The sequence below is a fragment of the Ixodes scapularis genome, unplaced genomic scaffold, assembly GCF_016920785.2.
Source record: "Ixodes scapularis isolate PalLabHiFi unplaced genomic scaffold, ASM1692078v2 PGA_scaffold7__128_contigs__length_106722199, whole genome shotgun sequence".
NCBI classification, from domain to species: domain Eukaryota; kingdom Metazoa; phylum Arthropoda; class Arachnida; order Ixodida; family Ixodidae; genus Ixodes; species Ixodes scapularis.
The window spans coordinates 14,113,894-14,137,999 of NW_024609882.1; the positions used below are offsets into that span (position 1 = coordinate 14,113,894).

General features: G+C 47.8%; 1 protein-coding gene across 1 annotated transcript; it reads right to left on the bottom strand.

Annotated features, from left to right (window-relative positions):
• Positions 1-7,548: 7,548 nt before the first annotated feature.
• LOC8052057 (12S rRNA N4-methylcytidine methyltransferase) lies at positions 7,549-24,058 on the bottom strand. The gene is made up of 7 exons (XM_029995329.4): positions 23,985-24,058; positions 23,766-23,927; positions 23,563-23,699; positions 20,428-20,619; positions 16,956-17,153; positions 15,827-16,031; positions 7,549-8,990 (listed from the first exon to the last, which is right to left on the bottom strand). Exons 2-7 carry the CDS (start codon positions 23,925-23,927, stop codon positions 8,784-8,786), a joined length of 1,101 nt encoding a protein of 366 aa, XP_029851189.2. The 5' UTR covers positions 23,985-24,058; the 3' UTR covers positions 7,549-8,783.
• Between the last annotated feature and the right edge of the window lie 48 nt (positions 24,059-24,106).

Genomic DNA, 24,106 nt, shown 5'->3' on the forward strand with positions numbered 1-24,106 from the left:
GTAGCGGCGGCAAGCTAGGCTTCCAATCAGACCGCGCTTGGCGCGCGCGCCCCTCACTGTCGCTGGGGGAAAATTTAATATAATCTCAAGCTTGAGCGTGCACTACCAATAGTTCACCGCCAAGGGTTCGGCAATCTAGGCTAATGAATCGGGGGGATATCGGGAACGGCTCGCCGGCTGCCGCTATTTTCTCTAAACTGCGATTGGATGAACTGATATCGATAAAACGGCGTTCGCTAAAAGGAGCTCTTCTAAACCGCATGCCTCCGTGACAAAACGGTAATCCGCGGAGGTAAGAGCGACGTTGAAATGCGCACATCTCTGTCCATTTGGGCTTTTGGCGTTTCATGTCATTGCCAATGGGCGACGCAGCGCAGGTAATGCTAACTGCCCCGTGCCGCGCGCTTTTTCTTTTTTTTTTTTTTTCATTTCTTTCCGATTTTTTGAGGTGTGCGTGTGCTGCTTGTGTTGCTTGAAAAGTATGCCAATTATTGAGATTCTAAAAGCAAACGTCTCGCAAGATGAGGTAATCGGATAACACTGACATTATGTCAATGTGATAACCTTTATCTCCCTAGGTTTACCCCCGAAATTCCCAAAACGTCCTAGTACTTACACAAGATAATGACTTCGGAAGGCATTTTAGGTATGCTTTGCAACTTTTTCTTTTACTTTACGAGCCACCTTGCGGATGTTAGTTTGGAACAATACAGGGGCGTGAACTCCAAAACGCCAAGTGATCAAGCGACAAATGCCTAACGTATAAATGCCGAAAAAAATATAAAAGTATGTCGTGCTAAAAAAAAAAAAAAAAAAAAAAAAACTTGTTTGTTTAAAGGTAACTTAAATCGATACATGGGGATTTAATTACCCATGTGTAATTTGTTCGGGAAATTCATAATCTCGCGAAGAGAGTTTGTGCAATAAGAATTGTTTTTTTGTTTTTTTTTGTTTTTTTATTTCCGCAGTTCAATATTGTAGCTTATCATCATGTATGTCAGCATAAATGACATTCACCAACCAAAACAAAATCACCCTTTATTCCAACACATTGCTACATGTTAAAAAAAAAAAAATATATATATATATATATATATATATATTTAGATCTCGAAAACAATTATAGCAAACAACAAAGACATTATTTATTTTATTTAATCTACGCGCTTCGATATGCTTTGCACAATGGGGAAGGGGCATATGCTAGAGGGTGTTCTCAGATAAGAACGGCCGACCATATCCGGTGACCATTTTTAGTTTTTACTAGAAAAATGCATCTTGCTGTCTCAATGCCCAGGAAAACGGAACCGGTCGTTGTTTTGTTGGTTTCTTTTCTTTTTTTCTTTGTTTGTGTGTGTGTGGGGGGGGGGGGGGCGGGGGGGGGGGGGGGAAGCGGGAGAGGAGTTGCCTTCAAAAAAAAAAAAAAAGTCAGAAACACCTGCTCAATCTGAAGCGGTGTTTGCGGATTTCAAAACATTGGCATTTCAGGGAACTTTCCCCCAAAATGTGTTGTGGCTACTGGCCCACAAATATTTACCGACAAAGTAAGTATGAGAATGGTTGAGCCAAAATATTTATCACGAAGTGTCGACGTCGTTATTTTGAAATAAGAAATCGCACAGACGACTGCACATTGAGCCATTCTGCCTAATACCCGTGCCACACGCGCAACTTGAATGCCATTTACAACGAATGAGATTTGTGTGATCGGAGAATCAGCTCGCACTTTGTCGCGCGTGGAATGCGCCACGCCCGGAGTGTCGCCCGCTCATTGGCCGTTCGCTCAAATTTCATTCCTTGTAAATGGCATTTGAGTTGCCCGTGTGGCACGGGTATGAGTTTCATCTTTTTTTCTCCGCATTTATTGAAGACAGGATTTTCAAACTTTGTCAGCGTGTTGTCCTCTATTTGGCTAATCTTCGTGATAAATATTTTTGTCCTGGTTAGCGGCAAAAGTTTCCGAAAAACGCCCAAATAAAGGCATTTTCCTAAATGTGCATAATGTTGAAAATCAATTTAAAAAGAAAAGGCTATCTTCGATTTTTTTTAAACTCTTCCAAGTTAACGCCAATGATATGCACTAACAGGATGTGCAAAAACACGTTGCATTATTTGTGTGTCTTTGAAGTTACAAAGCAAGAAACTGACTAAATGGAGGCTACCGCGGTTGCCATGAATGAGGCCTGTGCATACGCCTAGTTGACAATTTCATTATTTTTACACAGCGTAAAACTGCTCCCGGGTGGTCAGATTGACAGCACAGAGGTGGAGGGTACTTTTGAAGTGATAATTCGTGATACGTATTTTTTAGGGGCGAACCTCCTTAGGGGCTAGCCATGTCCGTATGTCCGTCCGCCGTCGGGTGCACGTGCTCCTGCTCGTGAGCTCACGCGCTCACGAGCACGTGAGCACGTGCTCGTGTAGGGTAAAAAAAAAAAACGCATCTCCACGTGGTGAATGATGTTGTTGGGGGCGAAGCTCTGGTGGTGGTTGTCTGCGTAGACCATAGAGATCGTACATACTAACTCTAGAGGAAAAGGTCCGCCCTTTTCCCATGCATTCTGGCTGCCGCAAGCGGCGGAGCATGCAGGCAGACCCTCGGGGTCCCACACATTGTTACCAACTGCCTTCGATTTCGCGAATATAATTATATCATCAGAGCAGTGTCATGAACTTCAACAATCCACGAACTTACCGGTGGAAAGATATTCGCGTTCCTTTCGAAGCTTTCTTTTTGCATAGCGCGGAGATGTACGGCCTCGCATCAACGATAAACTAAACCAGATAACCGTCCTCCCAGGCGGGGCGCGAGTGGGCGCGCCTCAGGAATACGAAACCAAGCAAACACAAGATTTCCGAGATTTCAACAGAAGGAAAGTTAATGCAGCGTAATGAGTATACTGCTTTTTATAAGCGTTAGAATAGCTCAGAATTTAGTTTACAACGTTAAATTATCACTGTTTATATTGCTGAGAGTTTTCAGTCTTCGCGATTACCACTGCGACTGCCGTCCTTTAGCTGGCAACATTGGTTTCTTTCTCTCATGTTCTGTCGCTCTCTTTCGCGATCTTTCACTCGGGACCCAGGATGTAGGCCCTTGATGTAGGCGCGCGGGATTTGCCACTCCTCCTCACCCACCTTTACCCCACCTGGCGTAGACAATGAGCCGCAGCGTGCCGAGCCTTTCGTTCGTTTTCATCCATGTCAGAAAGAGAATGCGTGGTATCGAACGTGGTTATATACGCCTTTGAGCATTTGATCGCAGCGTGACATGGATGAAAACGAACGAAAGGCTGGGCATGCTGCGGCTCAGCGTCTACGCAGACAAGCACCACCAGATCTTCGCCTCAATCAACATCATTTACCACGTGGAGATGCGGTTGTTTTTTGTCCTTATTATTAGTACAAGAGTCACAAAAATGCGCAGAAGCTGGAGCAATCGCGAGACGCTAGCCTGTCGCACGCTTCGCAGTGCCCGTTTTCTACAGCGGGCGTGTAGCCTCTGTGCGCACGCCACGTAGGGGAAACGATCGGTGCGGCTCCGATGACAGGCGTTTGGGTAACACGATATAGGGCTCTAACACGATATTGAGGACAGGGCGCCGTACAACGGGGGCACCTTCGCGCGGCAATAGGGCCTCGTGGTGGGCCGCACACCGCACACCGTGAAGAGAATAAAAAGAAAAAGAAAAGAAAAGAAAGACTTTCGTTTGCTTGAGACTTTTTATGCTCCCTTTTCATCACATTTTTGTCTTAGACTCACTGTAGCCGCTTCGCACTAGACTGCCAGCAGGCCTGGGTGGAATCGTGCCTTTATTGTCCGAGTGGCTTGTTTGCAGACGCTATCGTTCTTGCTACCAGCAATTCGTGTCGCAGTGGGTTGATGCATGTATACACTGTCAGCAGTGCCAGAATTGAATTCCAGGCACGGGATGGAGGGAATCCCAGGCTGTGGTTTTCATTTCAACTGAACTCCTGAAAGTCAGCCCTTGCGAACCAATGCCACATTGGGTAATTTGGTGCTGAGGACGTCCTCCATATCTGACGCACATTTGATATCTGATGTAGCCGGCCCTCGAAGGTTGTAAACAGTTGCATCATGGTGCTTGACGAGGCCTCCAATCCCATCGCAGGCGTTCTTACCTCCCAGTAGCGGAAACTTGTTACTTGGCCGACAGGTACTCGGTTTTAGCGAGCTCATGAAGTTCGTACCTATTCTTGAAGTAGCTTGCTCCGCCGTCACTGACCTAGATAAAATGTGCGTAGAAAGGAGCAACGTCCTCAGCCACTCGTGAATTTTCCCAAGGCCGTAGCATGTGCGGGAGGAATCGTGGCTGGTATCATCACTGATCGGAGCGCAGCTACAAGCCCTTTTTTTGGTTGTCACTACGCGTGACGTCGCTTGTGAATATATTCTCTAATAATATATGGCAACCGAAGAGTTTGTGCCCTCTAATGGTTTCGCCTCCCCTCTTTTTCCACCAATCAACGCACTCCTTCTTGTGACGTGATCCTCTGGGTGACTAATTAATCAAGAACGCGAAGGATGCAGCTAAACTGCCTAAAACGTGGACTGGAAGGAAAATACGACGTTTCGGGGGAACGTCCTTCAAGTGATAGTTACGAAACACGGTGAGGAACAAGGAAAGGGTTGTATACGTCACAAGAAAAGGGGGCTATGCTTCTTACTCACCGATTTTTTGTTTCTTACAAGAAGATGGGCGTCCACCCGAAACTTCGTGTATTCCTTCCCGTCCACGTCCTGTTTATTGTTGCACAATATATCTTTTGTGATTACGTGCCCAAGCTCATTGTTCTCGGCAGCTCCATTCTCTTACACGCTGAGATAAACATCAGCTATCGGAGCCACTTCGGTTGATTCCTTTGCTTGGCGTACACGCCGACTACTGGAAACGTACCCTGCGAAGCTTGCGACAGGCTAGCGTCTCTGGATTGCTCCGGGTCATGCTGATTTTTTTTTTTTAAATCTTGTACAAAGAAAACATGACTTGCTCAAAATTATCACTTAGAAACTATCGCCCACCCGAGCGCTGTCCATCTGACCACCCCGGAGCACTTTTACGGGCTGTAAAAATTATGAACTTGTCAACTACGGGTATGTATAATACACGCAAACAATGCAATGATATTTTTGCTCATCATGTTCATAGATATCATTGGCGTTAATTTGGAAGAGTTAAAAATATCTAAGATAGTAATTTTTTTTAAATTGATTTGCAAAAGTATGCATATTTAGTAAAATGCCTCCATTTAAGCGTTTCTCGTAAACTTTTCTTGCTAATCAGGACAACAATATTTATAGTCAGATAGAGGACAACACGCTAGCAAAGTTTGAAAATCCGGGCTTGAATAAATGCGGAGAAAAAAAAAAAAGTTAAAACTTAGGCAGTATGGCTCAATGTGCCGTCGTCTGTGCGATTTTCTATTTCAAAATAACGACGTCAATACGTCGTGATAAATAATTTAGGTCAACCATCCCCATAGGGGCCAGTAGCCACAGCACATTTTGGGGGAGAGCTGCCTGAAATGCCAATTTTGCGAAATCCACAAACAACGCTTCAGACTGAGCAGGTGTTTCTGACTTTTTTTCTTGAAGGCAAGTTTGCTTTTTCCTAAAACAAAGACCGGTTCCGTTTTTCGGGGCATTGAGGCAGCAAGATGCATTTTTCTGGTCAAAATTAAAAACTGTCACCGGACACGGTCGGCCGTTCTTATCTGAAGACGGAGTCGTCTTAGAGAAAACTGCCGCGGCATAACATAACACAACTGCGTGTATATTTGACAAACAAATATCAGTAAGCTAGGCGGCTTCTGTACGTTTTATTTACGTAGAATACGCATGCACCATCACATTTTATTGCGTTCTTTTAGTGGGTAGAGGAAAATCGGACCCTTCACGTAACATATTTTAGTAGCTTTACTTTTTCGAGTACAAAAGAGGGACCTTAGTAGTCGAGGAGAAGTAATCAAACTTAGGAACGACTATAGAGACACGACAAGAAATGTAGAAACGAAAACTGGTGGTCAGTCAAGTGCAAAACAAGCACCCAGGAGACTTTATTCACATTGCGCGGTCGCATTTTAATATTGCAATTATGAAATTCATCTAAATTTGGAAAATAGACGCAAGTGGAAAACGTTCTCGATTGAAAGAACGCATGTTCTTCCTGTCCTCACTCAGAATACTGTAGCGGGACTTCGTCCTTCCTCCAAAACACCAACACAGTGAAGACGATAACGAGTTGATGTTTGATAGGCCTGTGCATAGAATGATAACATCATGTCCCTTGATTGCAGATTAGCGCAGTCTTCAGGCACGAAACCGCCCAAGTTGAAGCACTGGAGGCGGTCACAAACTGGAGTCGATAAGACTGTTTGCCGAGCCAACCAAGTCTTGCGCTAGAATGTATAAATAGCAGATTGGTTAAAAGCAGAGTCAATAATTATGTTCAATGCAGGACACCAAGTAACAGTTGCGAGCTTTCATGAAAATTTCAAACTAGCTAATGATAGCGACGTACTTCGTCCCTCGAACACATCCGAATCTGGAAGCAATCTGTTTACAATAGATGTTATACGTTTATTCAGTGTGTGGTTCGCACCAACCTGAAGTACACAAAGTGACTCTCAGTTGATCGTGGCAATCGCACGATTTTGATAAAGTGAAAATGTACATCACTTGCGACAGAAATCATAACTGAATGGAGACGTCATAAAAAAAAGTTCTTACCGCTTGATTTTGCTTCTCTTCGGGAAGGCTAGCCGACTGACATATCGCGACTGAAAAGTCTAGGCCTTCTCAACCAATAGCGACCAAAACAAAGCGGCCGTGCGCGAACAGCCGTCACCGCCGGACGGACAACATATCGGCGTTCAGAGTTCTGCGAATCCTCCGGAGAAGTCACTCCCCGCGAACATTCACCGACCGCACTCCTCACCCCTCTAGCCCCTCAGGGCGACTGCCGACCGCGGCCCGCCCGCCGCCGCCGCCGTGAGCGACTCGGCACGAGCCTCACAAACCCGCCAATCCGCTGCGAGCATCGAATGCGACGTCATCACGTGTCGTTTACGTCACCCTACCGAAGGAGACGTGAAGCGCCGTCCGCGAATTTCTCGGGGCACGGAAGCACTGTGAAGGCTGTCACTAGCGGCGTTTTGGTTGCGTTTCGACTACACTGAAGGAAATGCAACTGTAACGAACCAAAATGTGGTTTACGTTCTTTCCCGAGGAGTTTTAAGGGACACGAGCTCTCATTTCGCTGCTAGACCCAGATACGTTACGCACTCATTCGCCTCGGAGGGAGAGCGCCTTTTCACGCCTTCGACGCGCGCGCCATCTGGAATCTTGAAAAGTTCCTATCGGAGATGAAAATCGAGGAGCGCTCCCTCTTAAATAAAAGCTACGACCGATCAAAAGATTAAAAAGGAAAAAAAAAAAGATCACTACATACTCCATCTCATCATCAGTCGACTTTTTATAATTCAAAGCTCACAGGGACACTAAAATCCTGCAAATTAACATACTTTGAATTAAGAAAAAAAAACACACACTCAGACTGTTTGCTTTTTATTCAGTACTCGCCGGGAAAAGTTGTTCTCTGCTTGCCTCCGCTAATCGAGACGCATAGTTTTCCGCTAATGAGGATGTGCAGTATAACTACGCTCTAGAAATGTGTAACCTTTTTTAGGGTGCCTTCGGCAGTTTACCAAAAAAATTTGCAAAATTGTACTCTATAATGGCGCAAACAATTTCCACTCGCCCACTTGGCACGTAAAGCGACGTGATCGTTCCTCGGACCATCCACTTGCACAATGTCACTATGCGAAAGCGGACTACAGACCACAACATGTTTGTTGACCATCAATGTATTCAATAAACAAAACATCTCGTAGGACGTCACGATGCGCGTGTCCACAGCCATACGGTTTGATTCGGTGTGGATTGGCCGCTTTAACTGCCTCGTCTGCCTGGCGGCTTGTTCGTGCTCTGCGCTCGTTCCTTTTTTGTGCATGGGTGCAATTTAAGCTTGGTCAGCATAATTGCGAGGCCTTTTCATGCTCCTAAAGTTGTGGGACTTGTCGAACACGTAAATAAATTCTTCAAATTAACCAGTCTCAGAAGTTAAAGTGTGAATTACCGGACATTTTATTTTCATAGACTCGCGCGTGTAATTACAGGGACTACACCCTCGCTTTGACTTAACCGAAATATTGAATAAAGTGGCTTTGAATTACCGAGAGTCAACCGTAGCAAAGGGTGAAAACTACAGTGTCCGCAAGTCGCGAAGCACACGACGGCTCTCCGACACGCTTCCTGGGGTCCGATTTTGGTTACTGCGAGAGTGAGATCTAATTTGCCTCCTGCGGAACGAGCGGAGATAACGTTCATAGATGGACCATAAGAAGTAGGTTGTCCGCCGCAAACCGAGTGCGGCGGCCAATTGACATTGGGTGCAGGCCGCAATTGCGATCGTCCGCTATTTAGCGCCGGAAACCATCGACAACTCGAGCTTTATTTGCAAATCTCAAGTTGTTCCGCCGCCGTACACAAGATGGATGGACGAGGACGCAAGAAGCATTGAGACCACCCTCGGCTCTTGTACGTATAGTAGTGGCCAATCGCCAACTCGCAAAAGGGTAAAGAACGTCCGATCGGTCGATTAGGCGCAATCTACGGTGCCACTTCCAACCGGCAGCCAAGAGCGCTTTCGGCTCGACATAAATTGAAGCTCCAGGGCTCCTGCTTCTGCCAAGGCCCCGGCTCATGGGAGCTTGGCGGCAACTCTGAGCTTGGCCGAGCGGCTCCGGGGATTCCGCTCCACTTCTTGGACACTGGGCAAGCCCAACGTCCCTATGGGTTCCCAGACGCGCCTCCTGGCCACCTCCATCTCCTCACGGCCGTGCCACGTTGCAGCGTTGCGGTACTTCTGGGCGATGGAGCCGCTCACGGGCTCGTCCAGGTCGATGCCCTGCAGAAAACACGGGCGCGGTTGAGTCCCAGAAATGCGTCCAGAAAGACCGGTGCGTCCTTAACGATTTGCTGTGCACCCGCAGACGTGGTACGAGGGCCACGTACTGGACTTGGCAGACACCCGTTCTGCTCCGAGTTGTTCTCCGACAGTCCTTCGAAACCAAAACCATTTTTCTGTGCGGCACGGCCGCACAGAAAAATGAAAGAGGCGACGGGTGTATGACCTAGTGATGCCATGTCAATGTGCAAGGTCTCACCGCTTTTCAAATAGACCGTGGCCGACACCAACCGGCGGAATCTTCCTATACCTCCCGCTGGGACTTTAATTGCAGACGGCAGTGCCAAACCTCCCCTAACGGGCGTTGGGTTTCTCCAAAAACAATAAGAAATAAACAAAGCAATACGTGCGCCGTTGCATGGCAATTACTAGGTTATGGGGAGGATGTGAGAAGTGTTGTCCCTCCTCTCCCTCTCTCTCACCCTCGGCAGCAAAAGGATGCGAGTTCGTTCAAAGTTCGGAGCAACCTCCAACTCCAAACGAACTTGCACCCTAATGTCGCCGATGTTGGGAGAAGAGTTAACTCCTCCCATTGCCGCCGTCTCGTTCTACTACAAAACAATGTAATGGCAATATCTTTTTTAGAAAAAAAGTGTGTTTACCTTTTTCTGCGAATGTCCGACGCTTCCAAAACGATTGCACTTGACTTTGCGTCACTCGATTAAGATTGGCTCGGCCACAGTGCACGTTCAGTGACAGCCACTTCTCAAAATTAGATCATCAATCAATGAATGCAAAGTGTGCCCAGCCGCTGGTGTTTCGCGGCTCAAGATGGGCGCACATCGCCAGTCTAAGCACAAGTCCAAACTTCTTTTGCAAGTTTTCTTTTTATTAAGCACGCTTTAATACAAAAAAAACGTTCATTCACGGCACAACGAAGAAATAAAATCTACATGAAACGACTCACTGATCTGCAATCACACATTTAACTTTGCAGTAATTAGCGACAGTGATTCGACCACCACAGTCTCTTGCAGGTTCCTTCTGCAGCGCAAGCTGCTGCACGCACATGCTATTGAGCTGTACGGTGCGTTAACGCCGATCCCCCCACACACTCATTTTAACATAAATTCCCTGTCCCTTCTGACCTTCTACAATAATTCTATCATAATGAAACATACATCATCAAGTTTTCGGCAAGTATAGCAGCCCCTGCCTTTACCTCTCGTCACTCGAGAACCCAAAGAACTTGGCAGAGCTGTTGCTCTGCCAAGTTGTGGCAGAGCGGAATTAGAGCAGCACTCAGTCGACCCATATGCAAGGTGCCATTTGATTGACGTACTAGTAGGCAATACACACCGATGACCAACAGGTCAACGCCACTGCCCGCTGCCGCAAACGAAAACCACCACCGCGCCGCTGACAGAGGCGCTGTCGAGCAGCCGACGCATCAGCGAGCGCAGCAGCCGACGCGCAGCTGTTCTCAACGGTCAAAACAACAAAAAAACAACCAACCAATGAGAACAAAAGTATGAGGGCGAAACTTTAGCTAACCAGAATATTTGTTTCACCTTACCAGGATAATTTTCGAAATTTGCAAGCAGCAACGATAATAGGTATCTCATCTTATTAAATAAATTTTCCGGCATAAACCGGAAGTTCATAAGATAATATCAACGGATAAGAGGTGGCATTCAAGTAGCTGGCCGGAAGTCGCTCGAAGTTTCCGCCGGTTGTTGATACCGCCAATCCAGCGATAAGAATGTGCCATGTGACCTTGCGTTCCACGAGCCCCCAAGTCAAATCAAAAAGTCTCATGCTCTCGGTAAACCCCCCATGTGTTTGTCTCGCGAGCATGCAGCCTCAAATGTGCCAGTGCACAATGCCCGTGCCTCAAGCAACCCTCGGAAGCAAATGGCGGTGCAGCACTCGCTTGTGGCACGCGAGGGGCTTTAGCTCTAAGAGCCGCTTTGGCTTCGCTGGCTCGTATCGCCCGCTCAACATCTCGGCCATTTTCTGGAACAACTCGCATTTGCAAAGAGCATGCTCAGTGGCATATCTCGGCAAGAGTGCAGTTTATACACTGCTCCAATGTTACAAACTCCACGGCCCAGCATGCGCATGTTTGTCTCTTGGCAAAATGAGCAAACGCACAAAACCTAAAAACAGCACCGACCAGAAGCCCTTTTTTTGGAAGGCTTCTGCTTCATCATCTGCGTCGAAACACCTTACCGTTTTTCACATCCCCTTCGTGAACCAACTAGAGCACTCGTATTGATCCCGTGACAACCGTGAATGTCTATACGCATTCACAAAGCTCAAAAGGCGAGGAGACGCACGTTCGGCCGAGTTTACGTGGCTTGCCAGTAGCGTCGTTGCATCGCGCCAGTGCTCATCCCAACCTGTTGGTGACAAAAGGAAATTCGGCGGTACAAAATGCACTCTTCCAAAGGTCACCAGAGAGACCACCCTAGGATTCCAATGGCAGCTGATGCGATATTGGGGCAGGCCATACAAACACTGAGCTCGTGTCTTTGGCTTCGCTCGCACTCGCAATAAAATGGAGCAGCCTCCATTTTATTGGATTACGGCTAGTCCACCGTAATCCAGCCTCGAGTCTCGTGCCGAGATGCAATAGACCTCGTTCATTACTAGCGCCATCTTTCGGCGTTCCTCGTGTCTTCTTTTCCAGTATATTGATGGTGCCAGCAGTTTGAGAAGTTTGTTTTCAGTGGTTTCGCTAGGAATTAAAGAAGGAGCTTCATTCCAGTGCACCAGAGCAGACCCACTCGCACATTTTTTCAGAATTATATTGACTTGCCGGACCAGTGTTCCGACTGCTTGCACAAGGACAATTTCTGCGATATATTTAGCGGGGCCGTCAGCCCCCGCGTGAAAGCGTCCCTTCTTGGGAAAATATGCTCGGGTAAGAATGCAAAACCTCACTCCACGGTACAGGCACTGCCTTCCCTCTCCCCGTCGTTTCTCGCAGATGGCGAGGCTCTCTCTCGCTGGAGGCCTCCGCTGTTCAGAAAAAAAAAACCCGCGACCAGGGGGCTTTTCGCCTCCCCATCATTTCTGCTACATCTTTGTACCTGTCGCGACTAGCTTGGTGCTAGCCGCGTGTACGTGGGCAAGGAAGCAGCGGACCACAAAAAGACCCGAAACACAAGTGAGCTTTACCGATAGCTTCCACGCCGAAGGCGATAACACGCGCTACCTTCGCGCATGCACCTTGTGTATCAGAACGTGGCGCGTCATGCTACATCGCCTTTTCGGAAAGTGAAAGACCATTACACAAAAATGACTATGGGTTCAATCGCACTGGTGCTTTCGCTCTTCTACCACATAGTGCGAAGCGTCCTTGAGGGACTGCACCATCACCAGCACCTTGATCATCCTGCAGCGTCGTCGTTGTCGTTGGCTGCGGCCGTGGAGTTCAGCAAACCCCCGGGCTCGATGGGCCCAACATCGAATCCTCGCCGACGGGAACCGCGGTGCTCGTCACTGCCACCCGATGCGTCTTGCGCGTGAATGTTTCGCCGCTGTGAGTCCGACTTATCGAACGGCACCAAGTGTCGGCGACTGCGCCAGATAACGGCCGACGGCGTCTCCAGTGTGCGGACAATTTGCTGAACACGGCACCTTGGTCGCGCAGTTAACGTCGTTGGCCCACGCGTCTTCCCCAACAGACAAAGGTCGAAGGCGCTGAATGCGGTGCTGCCGAATGAAGTGCTTAGCCTGTCGGCTGTGCGCCACTTTGTCTTTACGTTTTAAGTCTTTCTTCGACGGCAAAGCAGAAATGGGGTCTTCCTCCAACTTGGGAACTCTAGTCTGGAGACGTCGGCCGAAGAGGAGCAGCGACGGAGTGTGCCCGCTGATGCCTGGCATGTCGCGGAACACGAGGAGAGCCAGGTGTGGGTCCTGCGACCTGAAGAGCTCTTTCATCGTGCGCATTCGCTCGACTTCCCCATTTGCTCGCGGATACTTGGGGCTGCTGGTAACATACCCGTAGGTAGAAGCATAGGATGCGAACCCCGCCAAGAAAATTATGGCCCGTTATCTCGGACCACGACATGCCAAAGTGGGCGAACAAACTCTTCACCGCTCCGATGACGGCCATGGACGATGTGGAAGTCGGGCTCACGACTTGGGGGAAGCAAGGCACTACGTCCACTATGGGGACGTAGTGCCTTACTTCAAGCTTAAACATGTCGATGCCCACTCGCTGCCAAGGACGATCTGGCGCCCAGAGAAGAGGTTCGGAGCGCTGCACCCTGGTCTGTGCCACCGCTCGCATCCCGTGACGAGCTGCTCCATCTCACTGTTGACGGAGGGCCACCACACTGCATCTCGGGCCCGTGCCTCGCAGCATCCAAGGCCCGGTGGCCTTCGTAGATGGGCCATCCTTCTGAAGACATTTCGGAATGATGATACGGCGGTCCTTGAGCAATAGTCCATTGCAAACCGTGAAACTGCCGGGCACTTTTCAGTAGTCGCGCAGGCCTTCTCTAGCCAGCCGCTTTCACACAGCCGAAGCAATCCTTCGCAGCCCTGTCTTCCACCTGATGACGACAAAGACACTCGAGACGAGACAATGTCAAGTGTTCAAAGCCACTGACCACCTCGCTGACGAAAAGTTTGACCGAGTCAATCTCGTGGCCTCGGTTCACTTTCCTAGTCGCCGCCAGGGGCGCTTGAGAAAGAGCATCCGCCGTTGCCAAGAGCTTGCTCGGAACGTAGTGCACCAGCTAGCTAAATTGCTCATCTACAGCCGGGAGACTCGTCGCCCATTGAGGCAGACGAAGTTCTAGGCTGTATAAACATGCACACACACCATTTGTTTTCCTACATCTTGAAACTTTTTCTTAAAATGGGAGTCACGTGACAACAAAGATACATTGTAAAGTAGGAGAGCGTTCACCTTTGCGTTTTAGCCGTGCTGTCTTTATATTCACGCGCAAAACAAAGTTGTTACGTTGCCTAGCTCTTCCGTGCCAGCCATCGATCGGGTATAGAAAACCTACTTGAGGGAAAAGTGCACAGTGGTACGTCCGAGTGGTGTTGACTGGGCTTCGCCGTTGCTCTGCACGAGCGAGGCTACGATCCTAGCCAACATAAAGCTACAAAAAAATAACAGAATCTCGCTGATGCTTTATCGAAATATCAAGAGCCCTTCATGGCAATAATGGAAAGTGCCATGTATTAAGAAAAGGACCCCAGTAGAGGCACGCAACATTAAGGCGCCCTTTCAGGAGCACAAACAATACCGGAAAGTGGCTATTCAAATGTTGGCTATTAATACCTTTATTTTAAAAATAAAAACATCACGATCCAAATCTTTAGATTGGTTGTTTTTCATTTTCTTTCCTCCTCGGTAATGTGGCAGAACACAGCAGTCGGGCGGTTGTTGTCCGCCATTTCACACGCCACAAACGGCCACTGCGCTTTGCCAGCCGCCTCAAAGAGGGCGTCGGAAGGACGCTTAGTGGCATGTCCGACAGTTGGTGGGCGACTCTGCATGAGGTCTACAGTCTGGGCAATTTAGAAACACATAAAGGAAGATGGGCAAGTGAATGGTTGAGATGTATCAAACGGATGCCGCTCTGGAATTACTCCGGCACTCACTAAGAGCATGGGCCTTTTCGGTTTGGCCGAGTGATTCGCAGAGCTCGAGGTCACCTTGTGCTGGCTTAGCTGGAATAGAGTCACTCTGGAATAACTCGCTGCATAGGCCGTGGTCACCTCTTGAAAGCGAAAGGAAGGCGTGCGGCAGCGAGGTATTGCGCGTCGACATAGCATCGCTACGTCATTCATACAGCGTCTCAGATATTGCTCAGATCCATTCTCTGGACGACGAAGAATTTTCGCAGTTTAACTGCAAACCGATTTCGGCCGTGCTAAGTGTCAAGCAAACGGTGTGCGCCGCATGCATTTGCTTGACCCAACTTTCCGTGCCTATAAACTTGAAGTTGTCGGCGCCCGTGCACGCACGCGGCTTGAGCACTGCTCAAAGCTGTAGACGCGCGCTCCTCACTTCTAAATTGCGGCAGAAAGATTTTCCCGGAGTATAAAGTATTTCAGAAAATGGCTGCAGGCCTGGGCCATTTTTAGCGTTTGTGCGTATGGTGCATGCTTTGCTCGATTCCGATTGCACATCACCATAAACGTGTGAAAGCAAAGAAGAATTATAGAAAGAAAGCACTGTTAGCATTTTGATAAGATGCCAGAGGGCTTTGTTTCACTTTCAAATTTTTTATGCAGCGTGCGTGAGCAGACACTGACAAATGCTTATGCGGAGCGCTAGATCGTCTGGTTCTTGCACAGGGGTTGCGATGATGTCAGATTGCCGAGCTCCAGCCACTATCCTTCCAATCAAAGTCAATCACAGCTCGGCGTCGTTCTGACATCACCGCAACTCCCGAGCAAGAAACAGACGACTTGTTCTCCGGCCTAAAAAATCGTAGCCGAGCCAATGCTTGTTCACTGATTCGGAAGGCGAACAAAGCACCCACGATACACACAAATTCTTCATATTGCACCGGCTAGAAGCCCTTTCTTTACAAAATACTGGACTGAGAATATTGCACAGCCCAGCACGCGCATGTTCGTCGCTCCGGAAAGCCAGCAAAGAATGCACCGTGCATTTGAGAGCCGAAAACGACACTGGCCAGAAGCCCTTCTCTCTCTACGGCCGTGACTAGCGCATGAGCGGACGCTAATCATTGTATATTTGCGTTTAAAGTCTTAATTGTATAAAGCCAAGATTAACAACACAATTTTCGCCCGCGTCGACGGGCAGAAACGGTGGGACCAGTTTTGAGGAGGCAGCCCACCTGGAAGTGCCTCTTGACCAGGCGGTCCTCGAGCGAATGGAAGGAGAGCACGGCCAGGCGGCCGCCGGGCCGCAGCAGGCGCCTCCCAATGGTCAGGGCGTGGTTCAGCTCGTTGAGCTCGTCATTGACAAAGATGCGCAGCGCCATGAAGGTCTTGGTGGCCAGGTGCGTCGGGCGTCCCAGCATGTCTCGACGCTCGCCCAGGCTGCCCTCGACAAGAGCGATGAAAACGTGGTACGTGAGCGAAAGGTGCCTCCAACTGCGTGTGCCCTAATTGCGGTTGTTTAGAAACTGCGTGGTACGGGTAGTTTTTTCAGTTTATTGTTGCTCCACCAGAACTCCCTTAGTCTGGATGGATGAAGCAGGATTGGAAGATAACAATGGGGAACACTTCATGAAAAGAAGTTAGCGCAAATGAGAAAGAATAGTACCTAAAGGCCCAGCTTTTGCTTCGGACACTGGCACGCTGGCGCCATCTGAGGTCACCCTTAAACTGCATGCGCTACTTGCCACATCAAATGTTATCTACGAGAAACGATTGACATTGTCAAAAGTTATTAGAACCAGTAAAAACACCATTTACAATGTAGAGTTGAACCGCACCGACCCAACTTTGGTGTCGCTCATTTCTCGACAAAACTATCAAAGACTCAAACACATTGCCACAGAGCGTTTCTACTGGCGTTTCTGCCGTAGAGGCATTTGAAAAATATTTTTGAATTTGTTTTTTGATATCAACTGATGTTTTGTGTAACTTGTTCTGATATATTTTTATAAGTACACATCGCAAAATTGCCTCTCGCAACACCGCGTAAGAGCTTAAAATAAATAATGCCGGAGAAAACTGACATACTATAGGTGCTCCACAGCCACCCGATAGACGGTGCATTCGTTGCAAGAAAGAGGAGGCGGACAAGCTCTCGCAAGTGCGTCACCTCAACGCGCAAATATTTTGATTAACTTTTGTGCGTCTGTTGACACTCCAGATGAGCCCGCATGCTTTCCCCCCAACCTCAGCCAATGACAGCGCACGCTGCCTCGTCTTCGCGTGTTGCCTTTCGACTGGTATGCTTACCTCTCGCGTTCCAATGCGCCAAAAAAGGTCGTCCAGTGGATGTGTCGCACTCACCCGTCGCTGAGCGCCGTCTCCACCAGCTGGGCCAGCTCCCAGGTGGTGTCGATGGAGCGCATCATGAACCGGGAGTCCACGATGGCCTGTGCCACTTTCTTGGCCTTCTTCTCCTCGCCATACACCTTCAGGATCCGAGCCAGGGACTCGTAGTCCAGGGAGTTGACCACGTCGGCGGCCGTCGGCTCGTTCGGGTACCTAAAAACATTTTCCATTCTCTCTTTTCTCCGCTTTGAGCGCCTCATTTTATTCCGCACCATGTCTGCTCTTACGTGTCTCGGATTTCTTGTTTCTTCCCGTAAACCGTTCAAACGCAATTGTATTGCAATGGTTAGTACAGTAGGCTCGCGATAATTCAAACTCGAATATTTTGTACATACCGGTTAATTCAAACAGATCTGAAAATTTTGGTTGTCCCGCTATGTTTTTAATGTATTTATGAGCCGCTTAATTCGAACGGCGTTTCCGCTTAATTCATACTTTTTTGTTCTCGCGGCCCCGTTGAGTGCGCTTCTTTCCGAGCACCGGTGCACCGCAGAGAAGCAACACCCGCAAAGCTTGTTTTCGCGAGTGTTGCTTCTCCGCAGCGCACCGGTGCTCGGAAAGAAGCGCACTCAACGGGGCTCAAGCAGGCACACATTAGCGGAAAACGGCATTCACATTATGTGCTTCAAGACTAGCAATGATGACCAAGACGACATCGAGGATGAGGAACAGCTCACTGACATCATGCTTTCTGGCCTTGAAGCACATAATGTGAACGCCGAGCTGGCAGAATATGCTAGTCTTGACGACAATGTGTGTTTGTCGTGATAACTCATTAGAGGACATAAGGAAGTAATGCCAGCACAGTGCAGCAGTGAGAGTGAAGATGATGATGAAGAAAGGAATGACCCACTACCAACTGTCACAGCCGCAGAGGCCTTTGAGCACATCGCTCAGCTCCGGAAGTTTCTGTCTGCAAAGGAAGAGTCCCGTAAAGAGCTACTTGCGTTGGCTCGTGTTGAAAATTTTGTTTTGAGGTCTCATGTACTGACTAAACAGTCCACAATCGACAACTTTTTTGCCGGATGAATAAACTTAACGTCACAGTTCTTTCACCAATGTGTTATGCCTATACTTGCTTATAATTAGGCCTATGTAGAGGAAACTGGCAAAAATCTGCTTTGTATGTGTAGCTATCCATGTAACAAATCATAATGTTGTCTAGTATCATATTTAGATGAATTTCTGATAATTCAAACTAAAATCTGTGACTTCCTGGAGTTTGAATTAATGAGAGTCTACTGTAGAGACCTCCTTGGTAGAGGCAAAGTCGGGTGGCTTAGAGTCTACCGACTAATTGGTGATGCGGATGAAATTCAAGCTCGCTCGTAAGGTCGTCGGTTCCGTTCTTGTTGGGGCACGCTTAGAATTTCTTTCTTCTCCATTGACCGCTCTTTTGTACAGATTGCCTTCTTAAGTACATGTTAGACATTTCATAATGGTTTCCGTGGCTTTCCGTCACACTTTCCTTTAAAATCTCCCTTCCGGGCCTGGCCCGTGAGAAACCAAATAAACTTCAAACTTCAAAAATGATGCAAAACTGCAAAAATGCTTTTTTGCGGGGCTTAAATGGGTTGCATAATTAAAAAGAAAATGTTTCCACGCTAAAACAATTTTATAGCGCATGACGCGATTTCGGCTCTAGGCCCCACCCATAACAAAAGGAGCGTAGCTTCCTTTTTTAGCTCTTATCGGTTCGAGAGGCGATTGACAGGTTCATTGCAAAAAATTGTTTCTCCGTGCCGTAATAGAATTTTTATCGACAATATCTTTATGTTCGAGATGGAGATAGGGTAATTATTGTTTTCAAAAATATTGCGAGATCATCTTTTCTGCTTCGGTTTCAAACGATAACAAACGTGGCTGTCTGCGGCGAGCAGTTTATTGCGCCGCGTAACTCGGTGCGAGTTGTTTCGCGTCCACTGAGATATTAGCAAGATCTCAACCAACATGGTTTGCAGCCAATGACTGTCGCAAGTACACAGCTTCGGAAGTGCCGTGTGGCTGCTTGATTTTAAAGCAAGACAGGCATAAGCCTAGCATCCCACGCCAACTATTTTTCTTCTGATCTGGATTCATTTGCTCGTTTGCGCGTGCGGATGTCCAATAAATACGTTGGGTTCAGTACCGAGAGGTAATTTACACAGGCAAGAACTTGCGGACCATTTGGCTAAAAGAAATTGGGTGTTTGCCTCACATTGGTTGGGTCAGGTATTTGTATTTGCAATCTACAGCGCACAAGAACCATTCAAACTCAAACACGCGCACCAGTGAATGTGAATCATTCTCTCAGCACTGACTATCTACTCAGTGTGTTTTGCCTTCTACACTTTTGCACATCAACCACACTTTGTTATTTTCTCTTTGTTACGAGGGAACGTAACTCTTTCTTGGATAATGCTAAAAAGGAGTTGCTAACACATTTTTCGTCTAGCTTCACAATGTTCTCATCCTCAATAATTTATCTCGTGAGCTGTTGAAATTTGTTGTCTTTTTTTTTCAATCAACGTATTTGCAGCTTTTTATAAGCCACAAAAAATAGGTATCATATTTTTTCTACATTTCTAGAATTGAGTGTGTGCCTTCGATGACCCACGACTTTGATTATCTTTGGTGGTTGTGTCTAAACCATGGAAAATGGCACGTGACCACGGAGAAGAGAGTGAGCGTGACAACAGGCCAGTTCTTGATCGGCGATTTTTGGGCGGAAAGAAAACGAATATCGTAGCGAGCATAAATACTCTGCCACTGCCCCTTTATTTCACACATTTGGCACAAACACAAATGCAGGACGACGAGCAAGACACAAACACAATGGAATAAGAGGGGAAAATGGTGCAAAAAAAGCAACTACCGAATGGAAAAATGCTTCAGAAATTCGTGACTAAAAGTAATCGGCATTCCCAAGTTGACGAGAGTGCCAATTACGTAGCTTGAAGGATGCCTCAAACAGTCCAGCTTTACACACAAATTCAATGGGAATTTCATGATCCCATGGATCGAGCTTCCAAAAGACGAGTGGCTCATTCGCGAGATGTGCGTACCAATACAGTGCGATCCATTTATAACGATACCACATATAACGATGTATTGCTTTTAACAATTAGTTTCTAGAGTTTCTGGTCTAGAAACTATCAGATTCTAGTCCAGATACAACGATAATCTGTTATAACGATTGAAATTTTGGGTTTTCTCGTCATCGTTATAAATGGATTGCACTGTAGAGCCTTTTCAAAAGCTTTGCCACTTAGTGGCTGCTGCGCTAATTATCCCAGTCAACCGTTGTTTGGCCACGCACTCTAGGCACGTATTGGGGGCTGCGTTGGCATTTGGCATTCAGCACGACCTCGACTCGACTCTGATCCAACCGTGCCCAAGAAAGGGCGACCGCCAATGTTGCTCGACGGGGTTTTGCAAAGGGTCTGACCTCTCCGCGTCCATCCGCATGTCCAGGGGTCCGTTGGTGCTCAAGGCAAACCCTCGCGAGGGGTCGTCAAACTGCATCGAGGAGCAGCCACAGTCCAGGATGGCTCCGTCTACGGAGTTTGGCTCCACGCCCAGCTGCTCTAGCGTTTCCTCCACTTCGCTGAACCTGCTCAGCACTGGAAACAGCCGTCCCCTGGGGAGACGGGATCAAATTTCTTCGGCCAATATGTATACCCGGGGCGCCAAGTTCCATAATGGTTCCAGGCTTTCCCCCACATAACCCAAATGTAGAGAAGCAACAGCTTCACATTTTTTCAGCTGATAAGCAACTAGGGTGTCAAGTTCCCCGACATTTCCATCGCATAACCTAAATGTAGGGAAGGAAACAGCTTTACATTTCTTCAGCCGATAGGTAACTGGGGTGTCAAGTTCCATCCTATAGCCTCAGCGTAGGGAAAGAAACAGCATCACATTGTTTCAGTGAAAGGCACCGTATACATTTCTAAACTTTCTGATACATCAGGATTTTCCTTAACTAATTTGACAGCGCGAAACTGTCTCAGGTGACTGATGAAAGTACAACAGTGGGCCATTGTAGACTGCGACTTGCTACAAAAAAAAAGAAAAAAAAGCTACAAAAGAACTGGGCTCATGTTTGAAAGTTCCACTTGTCCACCGACAAAAAAGTGCTAACATTTGAGTCACGAGTGATGCACTACGTCGTGCCCTTCGACCGAAAATGGCTACGCGCACGATGCAGAGAGAAGCTCACGCTATTTGGTTAATTTAGGGGTGGATTTTGTCTCCGTATGAACCTGCGTTTATCGACATATTTTTTTTTACAGTGATAGCTGTAAACAAAAATATGTTGTCCATAGTGTAGGGCATTTGTCATCTATATCGCCAAATGCTCAAAAAAGGAATGCTTGCCGCCCTCAGGATTTAATCCTGGGTCCACCGTGTGTGAAGCGTTACCACAGAGCTGTGACACAGCGTTGACAATCCGTTTTATACACTTTTATATTTTTTGACAAAGTGCGCAATCAAATCTGGAAGCCGCTAGAAGCTACTGCGTGATTTGCATCATGAGTATAGCCATTTCTGGTCGCGGTGCACGTGGTGCGTATAGCATTAGTCCTGTCACAGTGAACAGTTGCTTCTGGGATTTTCAGAATGCATGAGTCAAAATAGGTAGCATGTTTATTGCACACTTTTATTGTGTTTGTAATTATTCGCGAGTTTGTTTCACTGCACTCGTGCCCACTTGCAGCGTGGATAGAGTTTGTTCCGGCCGGCACTCCACCTGTGGCTGCACTTTCCGAGTTTGATTTGGCGCTCCACGCGTGCATGCACTCGCTGCACCGAGAGAATCGAGCGTGCACCAGAATGCAATCTTGTCAAGCCCCGCTCAGGCAAGCTGGGAGAGCAGACGACGGGGAATCGTCTGCTACTGATCTGTTACAAGCTGCCACTTGTGCAAAGCAGAACCAAAAAGAAAAGTAGATTTTCTGCTAGAGATTGCAACCCGCGACAGACGGAATCGGACGCGAGCTTGAATTGTGACTTTCTGCTATTTCATGAAGGAAGCAATCGACAACCCAGACTTTCGCAAGTTTCGAGCCGTTTTGCAGTCATACAGTCGCCGAAATCTACCGACAAGTAAAATGGCTTGGGACAAACATATCAGCCGCCCCGAGATCTCTCTCACGGGTGAAAAGTTATCACCAAGATATGGCCGATTGTGGACTCACGAACCAACATTTGTCAAGAAAACTCACCCAGCAGAACCTGTGATGTGTCCAATTAGCAGCCAAGAAAGCCAAACATGCTGATTTTAACCTAAGCTTGGGTAAAATCACCATGTCTACCTACACCAGTTACTTTGCACCCCCGTTATTTAACTCTGATAGCCTTGCCCCACTATGGCGACAGACACCGATTTTTGCCCGGCGACACCGCAAAGTTTCGTGTCGCTGATGCTGTCCCATTTTAACGACCAACACCCCCGACAAACGGTCAACAGCGGACAAGCTCTTGTTTGTCCTTGGACTTAAAGCGCAGCAAGCAGTCCCACTGAGGAACATCTCTCGGAGACAAATTTATCCTCCTTACCCACTTGTACTCTCCGCCGCCGCTCTTTTCACCTTTCTACTCTTCCTCCCGTTCCTCCCGTGGCTCGCTCTGCCGCTTGACCTTCGGTGAAGGCCTTGACGGCCACTGATTGTTCCTGCAGTTCCCGTCCCTCGACTGCTCGTAGTGGTCGTGGCTTGCTTGCTGGCGGTCGTGTTTCAAAAGGGAATTTGCTGTGGCTGGTTTTGCTCACGAAAACCTGGCACGCGAGGTGGTGCTTCAAGACGCCGAAGTCTACGCCCCTCCATCAGGATGGACACACCAACGTTCGAAGACTGACCAAAGTAAAACCGCTCACCACGAAGTAGGATGCGACATTCTGGCAAGCCATTCCTTCAGGCGAGAGACCCATCATCCAGTTCCATGATAATCGGGATGCCTTATGTCCCCAACAAAACGCCTGCCCTCCATCATATGAATATAATTCATCCTCGAAAACCAGCGTGAAATTTCGTGGCGCTCACCTCGAATGACCTAAGTAATGAAAAATTCGGGAATTCTAGTTCATAAAAAGTTTGGTGTCGATTGTCACGACGGTTCACAGAAAGTCGCCCAAGGCAAATGAAGACTAGTGGGAGCTTTAATTAAGAAATAAAGTAATCGTCTCGACTTTCACCGTGTTTGCACGTTTTTTGCCCAAAGATTGAAACACAAAGATCACGTCGCCAGACTGTTTGTCTGTCTATTTTGAAGTGCTTTGTTGACAGATTCAAAACCACTAGGAAACAGGTTTCATAGTCCCCGTGTTCTGCGTCGTGTCCTCCAGGTGGGACAGCGGACTCCGAGAAACAAGCTGTCTGTCAGTGTTGTTAGTCGCTGTCGTTTGTTGCTGTCCGTCGCTCCAGTGGGACGCGGGCTATGACTAGAACAACTTTCCTCAATGCACAATTTTCGACCATCGATGCCATATTGGTATCATTTCAAGAATGCTCTTTGTTTGCACCTAGAAGAACGATGGTGAGGCAGTACACATCAAAAGAACCAAAAAAGACAAACCGAGACGTACGGGTATTCGGTGGCGATCGAGCAGGCAGCCCTGTACGCTGTTGGATCCCTGTCCACGCCGAATACCTTGACGTCTTTCGCCGCACTCAGTAAGGCTTTGCTGTGGCCTCCGGCACCGAAGGTGAAGTCGATCAACGTCTTTGTTGGGGACGCAGAGAGGCAGCTTCATTAGACACTGGATGACGAGACGGGCATTCGACTCACCTGACCGTCCTGAACGTTGAGAGCGTCTATGACTTCCGTGAGCATAACCGGGGTGTGCGTGAACCGTTCGGCTTCAAGCTGAGAAACAGCGCTCGAAAGTTGCTTCGCCTTCAGCGCGGCCGCGAGGCGCCTTGAAAAGCTCCCAGAGAGCTTCCCAAGCATCTGGAGGATTGTTTGCGGTTTGCTTTCGAAACGCGGCAAATTTGATAGTTTTCTCACCGTGCCTTCAATATTTGATCAAATCCAGCGGCGCCAGCTTCACCCATGCATGCTTGCAATGCAGACGATCGTGGGCCACCGGATTCGACTTTGGATTTGGATCGTATTTGGTTCCTGTTTGA